Source organism: Hyla sarda, chromosome 8 (genome assembly GCF_029499605.1).
Source record: "Hyla sarda isolate aHylSar1 chromosome 8, aHylSar1.hap1, whole genome shotgun sequence".
NCBI lineage: Eukaryota > Metazoa > Chordata > Amphibia > Anura > Hylidae > Hyla > Hyla sarda.
The window spans coordinates 193,294,046-193,305,750 of record NC_079196.1 but is presented as its reverse complement, the minus strand read 5'-3'; the positions used below and the strand labels follow the sequence as shown (position 1 = coordinate 193,305,750).

Below are 11,705 nucleotides of genomic sequence, written 5' to 3'. Positions count from 1 at the left end.
AAAGGGCCAGTGCACCATTAATTGGTGCCTGGCCCAATCAGTTCCAATCACTCCCTACACTATATAATTCCACTTCCCCTTCCTGTCCTCGCCGGATCTTGATGCCTTGTGCCCTGAGAAAGCGTTTCTGTGTGTTCAATAAACCTGTGTATCCTGACCCCTTGCCGTTGCCCCTGACTACGAACCTTGCTGCCTGCCTTGACCTTCTGCTACGTCTGACCTCGCCTTGCCTTGTCCTTGTGTACCGCGCCTGTCTCAGCTGTCAGTGAGGTTGAGTCGCTATCGGGTGGAACGACCTGGGGGTTACCTGCCGCAGCAAGTCCATCCCGCTTTGCGGCGGGCTCTGGTGAAAACCAGTAACCTCTTAGATTCCGTTCCCCTGGTACGGCCCACGCCATCGCCTCACTGACACAGAGGATCCACTCCAGTGTCCTTCCTGAATACCAGTCCGGATCCTGACAATATGAGGTCAGGATATGAGGATGGGATATGAGGACAAGATATAAGGACGGGATATAAGGTCGGAATAGGAGGTTGTGATATAGGGACGGGATATGAGGTTGGGATATGACAACAATATATGAGGATGGGATATGAAGTCAAAAGCTTCCTCCTTTTGTTGATTTTCCTCTCCAACAAGGATTAGGAAGGAAAAAACAGGCAACACCAGGTACTCAGCTAGTTTACTATAGATCTTAGATTTGGACCCTATGATATGTTTGTATTATGGCCTTAGATGCATTTCCCTTCATTGGAATCTTAGGCCGTATTCACACGTTTTGTGATCAGTAACTGAGAGCTTTGTATTTTGTATCATAAAACAGAGGAATCCAGAAGAAATGTCCTTAGTGGAAAGTTTAGGAGAAGGATGACCTGCAAACTGATTTCCAATCTGTTTTTAGTGCACACAGTGCTCAGGCTGACAACATATAGTAGTGTGAATACAGGGCTAAATAGTTGTCAAGTGTAGGACATTATAATGCTATAAGAGGCACAAAAGATTAAACAGTAGGGGGCATAAAGGTGGGCATTATTACAGTGTGGGGGTTTAAAGGGAATTGTGGTAACTAGAGTGCAGATACAAGGCTGTGGTGCCACTAATGGTGAGGGTGTAAGATAAAGTTTGTGACGCCAGGGCAACGTTAACCTCCACGGTCCAAGGTTTAGATTCTTCTGGGCCAGGCGCAGGGTAATGTATACACCAATGCAAGGTTATGGTTAACTTTCTTTACTGCCACTGAAATAACTGAATCCTTGACATTACAAAGTTTAGTGCAGAGGGATGTGACCCGGGGAGCCTGTCGCCTTGCTGGGAGTTGTAGTTGCTGTAAATTTCAGATTATTAGCAGCCCACGCTGACTTAGGGGATTTAACTTGACTGACTGACTGACTGAAGACGTGATTTTCTCCAAGAGCTCTGCTTACTGCCATTCACCTGTGTCCTAGGGCCTTCTTGAGATTGGCATGGCTCTAGAATTTTTTGATTTTCTTCTACCTAGGCTTCTCCTCACGGTATCTGAACTCCACTCCTGAACTCCTCACTGAACTCTCCACCCCCCCTACACTACATAAGGGCTAGGTTTGGGGGTCCCCCATTGGGGCGTCAGGGTCACCTGGTCACTCTGCCACAATCCCTTAATAGTACAGTGCATCATTAAGGCATAACATAACAATCCATTACATTACAACAGGTCAGACTATGGAGCAGTGGGCCCAGCACAGAGACAGCAGGCAATGATAGGCAGCATGAGGAGTTTGTATGGTGACTATTGCTGTATAAATAACAAAAGGTGACACTATTAGGATAGGGCTACATGGCAACTTTGCTTGTAAAATGGGCCAGAGATCACCATGCCCAAATTACCATGGCCAGAAATCCATCATGGATGGAATTATTAAGTTTGTCATGTTGAAGTCACAGCCACTTGCGATTTGTAACACAATCCCATTTACTCACATTGGCTGGGACACAGCACAATTTAGGGAGAACACAATGTTGATCTTTGGTCACGCAATCCGGGGGTCCCATTTTTAATTTTGCCCATGGCCACACTTATTCTAAAATTGTCCTTAAAGGGGTACTCCTGTGGAAAAAAATTTTTTTTAAATCAACTGGTGCCAGAAAGTTAAACAGATTTGTAAATGACTTCTATTAACCTTCCAGTACTTTTAAGCAGCTGTATGCTACAGAGGAAATTATTTTCTTTTTGAATTTCTTTTTTGTCTTGTCCACAGTGCTCTCTTCCGACACCTGATGCCCGTGTCAGGAACTGTCTAGAGCAGCATAGGTTTGCTATGGGGATTTTCTCCTGCTCTGGAAAGTTCCTGACACAGCAACAGGTGACAGCAGAGAGCACTGTGGACAAGACAAAAAATAATTCAAAAAGAAAAGAATTTCCAGCTTCTAAAAAGTACTGTAAGAGTAAAGATTTTTTTTTGTTTTTTTTTTAAAGTAATTTACAAATCTGTTTAACTTTCTGGTAGCAGTTGATTTAAAAAAAATGTTTTCCACCAGAGTACTCCTTTAACCCCTTAAGGACCAAGGACGTACCGGTACGTCCTTGGTCCTGCTCTTCTGATATAACGCGGGGTTACACAGTAACCCCGCGTCATATCACGGCGGGCCCGGCGTCATAGTGAAGCCGGGACCCGCCTCTAATAGCGCGCAGCGCCGATCGCGGCGCCGCGCGCTATTAACCCTTTAGCCGCGCGCTCAGAGCTGAGCCGTGCGGCTAAAGTGAAAGTTCCCGGCTAGCTCAGTCGGGCTGTTCGGGATAGCTGCGGCTAATCGCGGCATCCCGAACAGCTGACAGGACAGCGGGAGGGCCCCTTCCTGCCTCCTCGCTGTCCGATCGCCGAATGACTGCTCAGTGCCTGAGATCCAGGCCTGAGCAGTCATGCGGCAGAATCGTTGATCACTGGTTTCTTATGAGAAACCTATATGGGACCTATAACACTGCAAAAAAAAAGTGAAAAAAAAGTGAATAAAGATCATTTAACTCCTCCCCTATTAAAAGTTTGAATCACCCCCCTTTTCCAATAAAAAAAAACAAAGTGTAAATAAAAATAAACATATGTGGTATCACCGCGTGCGGAAATGTCCGAATTATAAAAATAAGCCATCATATGGATTTTTAGGTGCAAAATTGAAAGAGTTAAGATTTTTTAAAGGCAAGGAGCAAAAAACAAAAATGCAAAAACGGAAAAAACCCCGGTCCTTAAGGGGTTAAACACCCATCATAGTACAACATTCACACCCCTTGACTGTATAATCCCCCCCATCACTCCCATTATTAAAATTAAGTTCCCGCCCATATGACTATTCCCTGAATTGTCAGACAAACTATAAACCCTCATATCGCAGGAACAGAAAAACCTATTAAGAAACTATAATAAGGTGAGTGATCAGGGCATCCTAAGATATTTACTGACAGTAATATCTCATTTTGGGGGTTCCTCTTTAACAACATTATGTTTTTATACTTTTTTTTTAAATGTTATTTAGCACAGATAACTGTGAGATCTGTACTTTCTACAGTCATTGGGTACAGAGAGGTCATAGTGTGGTTTTCATACATGATAACCACTGGGTTTTCCCTGAGACACTATCTAGATTAAGATATGTGCTGTGTACATTCACACTATGACTTGTCTTATATTTCTGGTGAATAAGAAATAAAGTTCTCTCAGCTCACCTCCTCCACGGTCTGCAAGGACTCGAGCCCGGCCAGGCTTGATACTTGTAAGTGAATGAAGAAAGGTAGTCCAGCAGTCCCTTAAAACGTAGATCCTTTATTGCACTTTTCTTTAAAAATACAGAGCACACACCATGCACCTTCACCTGGTCAGCAAACTACTCCTATGGACGCGTTTCGAACGCATGCGCGTTCTTGATCACCGTGGTGATCAAGAACGCGCATGCGTTCGAAACGCGTCCATAGGAGTAGTTTGCTGACCAGGTGAAGGTGCATGGTGTGTGCTCTGTATTTTTAAAGAAAAGTGCAATAAAGGATCTACGTTTTAAGGGACTGCTGGACTACCTTTCTTCATTCACTTATATTTCTGGTAACAGATAACGTGCACCACCCAACAAAAAAATATGTAGAAACTATGTGTGCACAGTATCAACACATATAGTCAGTTTTTCTTGTGCTCACTAAGTGTTAGTGATTGACTTCCCATGCTTCCAAATCTTCAATACACATGCATGTGTTCTGGGAAGGGACCATAAAGAAATCTGCTGGCAGCAGCTTTCTCCTTAAAGGGGTACTCCACTGGCCAACGTTCGGAAGTAAATGTTCCTAACCCTGTTTTTAGTGCTTTGGGGGTCGGCCACGCCCCTCGTGACATCATGGCCCCCTCAATGCAAGTCTATGGGAGAGGGAGTGACACCGTCACGCCCCCTCCCTTTGACTTGCATTGAGGGGCTTGACCATGATGTCACGTGGGGGGTGGCCGACCCCTTCTGTGCGAAAACAACGATCGGAATATTTACTTCCGAACACTGGCCTGTGGAGTACCCATTTAAGAACCAAAGGACCAGGCATGTTAACATTTTACATGCTCAATCCATCTCTCCCCTGAGTAACATCGGGAGGCCCCCCATACACAAATCAGCCAGTTTGCCCAAAACTCATCTATGTATGGTCAGTTTAAAGGCGCCTCATGATTCCTCCATACTCATGCAAGCTCAGCTCGGCCGAGCATGCACACGCTTTAAATAGGTAAAGATACCTCTGGTGGCCATTTATCTCTAGGGAGATCAAAATGATCAGGTGTGAATTCACCTAATTTTTTTAAGTCACTTAAAGGGGTACTCCGGTTGAAAACATTTTATTTTTTTTAAATCAACTGGTGCAGGAAAGTTAAACAGATTTGTAAATTACTTCTATAAAAAAAAATCTTTTCCCTTCCAGAACTTTTTAGCAGCTGTATGCTACAGAGGAAATTCTTTTCTTTTTGAATTTCTTTTTTGTCTTGTCCACAGTGCTCTCTGTTGACACCTCTGTCCGTGTCAGGAACTGTCCAGAGCAGCATAGATTTGGTATGGCGATTTTCTCCTGCTCTGGACAGTTCCTGATATGGGCATCAGGTGTCAGCAGAGAGCACTGTGGACAAGACAAAAAAGAAATTCAAAAATAAATGAATTTCCTCTGTAGCATACAGCTACTAAAAAGTACTGGAATGGTAAAGATTTTTTAATAGAAGTAATTTACAAATCTGTTTAACTTTCTGGAACCAGTTTATAAAAAAATAATTATAATAATGTTTTCCACCGGAGTACCCCTTTAAACATAAATAGCTGCTGCAACAAAACTCTATCTCTGTATGCCAGTGTTTTCCAACCAGGGTGCCTCCAGAGGTTGCAAAACTACAACTCCCAGCACGCCCAGACAGCCACAGGCTGTCTGGGCATGCTGGGAGTTGTAGTTTTGTAACATCTGGAGGCACCCTGGTTGGGAAATACTGCTGTATGCAAATAAAATATGTTTACTAAATATTAAAAAGTTTCCATTACTAAACTTTTAAGTACTGAATTTTTAAAAAATTGTTCCCTCATTTTATTGCAGCACTGTAATTGATTATTTTTATATGGAAGCTTCTGGAGACTGTAATCTTCTATCCAGCACCGACGATGGCAACTTTCACTGTAACATAACTGGCTTAGTTATCACTGAGACAGATCTTTATATAATAAGAGTAGAAGATTTATCCACAAGAAAACATCTTTCCGCTATCGAAGATTTCCAGCCGCTATGTAACAGTAAGTGAAAAAATATAACACACAGATGAAGCAAAGCTGAATATGTCACTTCACCATTTTATTTTGTGCCATAATAAGGAAGGAGATTGAAATCAAATCCACTAATTAACAAAAAAAAAAAAAAAAAAGATTTACGCCACATTGTTGCAAAAGGCAAACTCAGCTACAGTTTCAAGAAAAAGTTAGTAAACTCTTTGGAATCCCTGACATTGTTATCTAGGCCACAATTATAGACAAACACAACGGGGGAGATTTATCAAAACCTGTTCAGAAGAAAAGTGTCTGAATTTCCCATAGCAGCCAATCAAATCGCTTCTTTCATGTGTGGTGGCCCAGTACGGGAGTTGTTACCCCGTACCCTTGCTGTCCTGTCAGGCAGCCTCACTGCAGTGTCCCCTGTTTATTGTAATTGTATATAATCCCTATGATAAATATGTAAGAGTGTTATATCTTTAAGACAGTTTACCATGTGATTTGTCATGTGATTGTTACCCAGGAGGTAACCAGGTGACCTAGGGGTGACCAATGGGACCCCACCAGAGCCTCCCCCATATAAGCCCTGGGTGGAGCCTCTGTACTCTCTCTTAGTCTTTGCTGAGGTACAGTCAAGTCGTGCCTAAGTGTGTGTCCGCAGTCATAGGAGGCCTCAAGTATTGTATAGACTGTACCATCTGTCACTCAGTAAAGCTACCATGTCTGTAATTTGGCGTCGGAGTCCTTATTGCCCCCGTGCCTAGCCCAGGATCCAGCTGTATGCTGTCTGGTGGTATTGAGGATAAACCACGCCCTGGCTTCATGAATACAATGGGTCAATGCATCTGCCCCTAGGGTAATTCCACCGGCCCTTTGCATCACACCCCTCACCACAACTTTTGGCGTCCTACGAACAGGTTACAGGCCACCTTAGGCCACCTTGTCACCTTAGGCCACAAGTCCCCCCCCCCCCCCCAGTCTATGTCCAGTATTATCAGTGAAAAACGCATGCCAATGGGAAAAAAATCTGTGCCAGAAAGTGTACTGGACTTTACCAGGTTTAAATTGGTCCGTTGTCTCCTGCACGAGCGGTCGCAGCTCTGCCCTGTCAGTCCCCAGCGATGATGCCTCTTCAGTGTGGTAAGGAGGAACCAAAGAGCCACCCTGTGTTGCACAGGGGAAGATTTTGACGAATGGAACAAAACCATAAGTCCCCTGGGCGCAGCCATATTGAAATCTCTGGCTGCTGCGCTCGTCTCTGTTGTTACCTGTCAAGCACCCGTTGCAGCGCAGACTCTGCAAACACCGACGATTGTCAGTATTAAGTCTCCGGTGCTTCAAGATTAGCCAATTACAGTTTCACCATCGAGTACAGAAGCGGCAAGTCAATGCTGATGTACTGTCTTGGATGACCCCCGGCGAAGAACCCCCTGTCGAAGACGTGTGGGAAGATGTGTAGATGCTAGAGAAAAAAACTAATTATATATAGGGGTGTCACTAAAATATAACATTTATTATTTTCCTTTAAAAACCACAAGTACGAAAAAAAGTGATTCCCAGGAAAAGACGTGTAGGGAAACACAGAATTAGGTCCAGATCTATCCCTTATGGATATACAGGAATATACAAAATGGACCTAACCTATAGTAGTATATGGGATAAATAACACTCCTCCCTCATAATACTTCTTACATCACAATTAGTATTACACACAGCCAAAGGTATTCCCTTAAGGTATGTCAATCGTTCCCTTAAGGTATGTTCAACAATTGACATACCTTAAGGGAATACCTTTGGCTGTGTGTAATACTAATTGTGATGTAAGAAGTATTATGAGGGAGGAGTGTTATTTATCCCATATACTACTATAGGTTAAGTCCATTTTGTATATTCCCCTATATCCATAAGGGATAGATCTGGACCTAATACTGTGTTTCCCTACACGTCTTTTCCTGGGTATCACTTTTTTCGTACTGGTGGTTTTTAAAGGAAAATAATAAATGTTATATTTTAGTGACACCCCTATATATAATTAGTTTTTTCTCTAGTTTTCTAGTCTGTGGGGCTATCAATTGGGGTAGTGTAGACCCTATACCTCTACTACAAATTGTATAAAGATGTGGAAATGCCCCCATTCTATCAACGGTTCGTGAACCAGAATGTTCTGAAAGCCCTCATGGATGGTGAAACCAGGTCTGAAAAGGTTAAAGAAGACCTACACACCTGGAAGACTCTTCAAGATGAAAGTCGAGTCATGGGGGATCTGTTGGACTAGCTTCTGGCAAAAAAGGTACCAACCCATCTACACCGGGCCCAGTGTGACTATGAGCCGAAACGTCTGTGGCGACAGAGGAAGCGACTGTTTGTGCGCAAAGGACTGTTGTACCAAAATTATTTCGATCCGGTCTCTGGTGATCGACTTCATCAGATTCTGGTTCCCCGAAGAGATGCGGCGATGGTCCTCAACGCATACCATAATCAGTCGAGACACTTTGGAGTCCACAAGACCGAAGCTACTGTCAGGCAAAGATTCTATTGGATCGGAATGCGGAGCGACATTGAGAAATTGTGCAGTGAATGTGCAGTCTGTAACATCACCAAGAATGTGCACAAGGACACAAGAGCACCCCTCCATTCCATCCAGAGTGAATGGCCTAACCAGTTGGTCGCGCTAGACCATGTCAAGTTGTCTCCAACCCGGTCTGGGTACACTTATGCTGTCACCATGGTGGATCACTGCTCCAGATGGGTTGTCGTTGTACCCGTTAAAGACCTCAAAGACAAGACAGCGGCCCAGATGTTTTACTCCAATTGGGTGCAAACCTTTGGGTGTCTGGAGTCTGTCCTAATGGAATGTGGAACGGCCTTCAAGGCCCAACTCTTCCAAGAGCTGTGTCAATTCCATGCCTGCAAGAAACTCCGGACTACTGCTTACCACCCCCAGGGGAATGGGCTCTGTGAATGCATCAATCAAGTTTTTATCCACATGTTGCGAGAGTAGCCCCGACTGATGCCCGAATTATTGGAGATCTATAATAACACAGTCCACTGTTCTACGGGGTACAACCCTTTCTACCTGATGATGGGGCAAAATGGGCAGCTGCCCCGGGATGAGGAAGAGCCAGCCGCAGCTCCAGAAGTTCCAAGAGCTCCAGAAGACACAAGAGTTCCAGACTCTCCAGAGTAGTCACAGTATATTGTATAAAGTTGTACCACATAGTCAGTCTAAGTATAACTAATTTAGTCTAGCCATATGTAATGTCTAGATTAGGACTGTAGAAAAGCGGTGTAGGTGGTGGGGCCAGATGGTATTAACCCCTGGGGTAAGATGTTGTTAACCCCTAGTGTTCATGACGCCAGAGTGGTTTTTCGTACCGGAACCACATGAATGGTATCTCCGCTATTCCAATGGCTAGTTAAATAAAGGAGAGTCCACAACCAGTTATGGTTTAACAGAGGCTTTACTGAGTTCAAGACAGATGGTATTATCTTCACAGCTAGGCCAGATTCCCAGAGAGGTGGCCAGAAACACAGAAGGACCTTGCAGATTGCTGGGACCAATTATACTTGCAATAGACTTGAGATAATAATCTTGAAGCTTGACTATATGCAGGACTTGACTATTTGTAGTGACAGCAGACATAGACTTTTGACTAAGTGGAATGACTGTAGCTTTGTGGTCTTCCAGATGCTGGTCACTTGCACTGAGATCTCTGGTGGTTGCTGTGCTCAGTAGCAGATGGTAAGAGAAGAAGAGAGTGAATTGTAATGGCCACCCCTCTATTTAGTGGGGGGCTGGACTAAAGCCCATTGGTCAAGCTGTGGGTCATAGGTTAAGCTGGTGCTCTCTAGGTAACATCATGTGACAACATAACATGTGATATGTCACAGCTCCTTCAGACATCTCACAGGTCCTGTAGACTATACATTAATGTACTGACTATAATCCTATGACAACAAATGACAGTCTATAAACAGTAGGGGAGACACTGCAGGAGAGCCCCCAGATCACTGAGGGACCCAACCTGACAGGGCCTAACTGTAGTGCAGGACCATGTCCTGTACTGGGACATTACATCCTTATCTTGAAGTGGCAGAAAAGGAAAATTCAAAGACTTCTATAGTACTGTATATTGAAAACATGTCTTTATAATCTTGCAAGTTTTTGCCTTTTTACAATAATTCTTTTTACTTTTTTTATTTTCATTTTATTTTTTGTAATAGAAAACATAATTTAAAATATATATATATTTTTTTATAAGTCAAGCTGGATCCGCCTTCTGATCTTTCCCACAACTTCACTGGCACCGTATACAACATAACATGGGGAAATTGTAAATTTAATGGAGAATCAAGAATACATTATGAATTGCAGCTCAAGAAAGAAGCATCCAGTCTGGTAGGTACCATGCTTGACCATTAACCTCTTTGGGCATTTCGGAATATACCTGGGGAGCATTTACTGGAGTATACGCTGACAGTCAACCACTAACTGGTTGTCATCGGAGGCCCCCCACCTATTATTAATATATGTAACCCAAGTCCCCTGTGCCTCCACAGCAGTAAAGAGTAATTTTATGGGCAGTATATAAATATGGAACTGTACAGGAGATGTGGAAACAACTGGGGGCTCTCACTAGGGTCTTTCCGTACCCCGTGTATTGTGTTAAATGGAATGATAGCAAGCAGGCTTGCCTACTGGTGTGAAAAAAAGGATAGTCCAGCACAGTGATGGAAAATATAAAGATATCTTACTTTATTTTCGGGAATCCACACACAATGAAGAACAGGCACAGGAGCAGTGTATATCTGACACGTTTCACGCTTGATGCACTTAGTCATAGATTGTGACCCTCTATGATTAAGCGCACCTAGCATGAACACGTCAGGTGTACACTACTCCTGTATCTTTGTTTTATGTGGATTCCTAAGTAAACCAAGATATCTTTATATTCTCCATTACTGTGGAGGACAATACTCTTTTCTGGTGTTTATTTCTGTGAAGCCAGAGGTGGTGCTGAGGGGTCCTCAGCACAGATGGATTCTATTGGAAGGAGGTGAGCTGTTACTACATACAAGTGTGCTGGTGTGGAGGTACAGTAGATCCCTTATGTATCAGTTGTCATTAAAGGGGTATTACGACTTTATACATCTCCTTCCCATAGACATGAATGGAGGGGTGTGGCGTGATGTCACTAGGGGGCGTGGCTGTGACTTCACGTCCCAGTATCAGAAGCAATGCCCAGCACAGAATGCTGGGGGTTGCACTGAGATTGCAGGGTCCCCAGCGGCGGGACCCCTGCAATCATACATCTCATCCCCTATCCTTTGGATAAGGGATAAGATGTATAAAGCCGCAATACCCCTTTAATCCCATTGATGATTGATGTTAAAGAAGCACCTTAGAAAAAACAGTTTTTCCATACAGCAGCATAGGCTGTTTTTAAATAATAAAGTAGAGGCTTTTGTATAAGCCTTGTATATAAACATATTTTAGATCATTTTATTTAATATGTTACTTGATGTAGCATGCACGAATTGTCTGCCATCTTGATTCCTGTTTCCTCTAATATGATTTCCTATTGCTGCCTACGCTACATTTCCCATGATAGGTCCCTTACAGAGGGCAGACAGTGTGATCAGGGGAGGCGTGTAACTCTGCAGCTGATCAGTATATGGACTCACCTATTACATCATTGCACCCTTTGTCTCTTTGGGCAGATATAAGATCTTCAGCATGGAAAGTACATAAAAACAACATAAAACAAGGAGAATAGGGCTGGTTGGAAAGGTTCTAAGAGCTGTCTGGAGGGTTCTGATATGTGGTTTTGTAATCCTGTAGTTCACTCAAATTTAGTAACACAACAAAGACTGTGTCCACACATGTGATTTTCTGGTGGTCACATTACCCAGCTACAACAAAGTATGGATGCATAAGAGCTGGGATAAACCAAATAACACCGTAGGA

General features: G+C 43.4%; 1 protein-coding gene across 6 annotated transcripts in view; it reads left to right on the top strand.

Annotated features, from left to right (window-relative positions):
• The window catches only part of LOC130284438 (interleukin-21 receptor-like), a 59,627-nt gene that overhangs the window by 30,174 nt on the left and 17,748 nt on the right, over positions 1 to 11,705 (top strand). For all 6 annotated transcript variants that reach the window (XM_056534772.1, XM_056534775.1, XM_056534774.1 and 3 more), the window contains 2 exons: positions 5,571 to 5,764; positions 10,000 to 10,136. In XM_056534772.1, the coding sequence (XP_056390747.1) occupies positions 5,571 to 5,764; positions 10,000 to 10,136 (331 nt within the window). The remainder of the gene's footprint in view (positions 1 to 5,570; positions 5,765 to 9,999; positions 10,137 to 11,705) is intronic.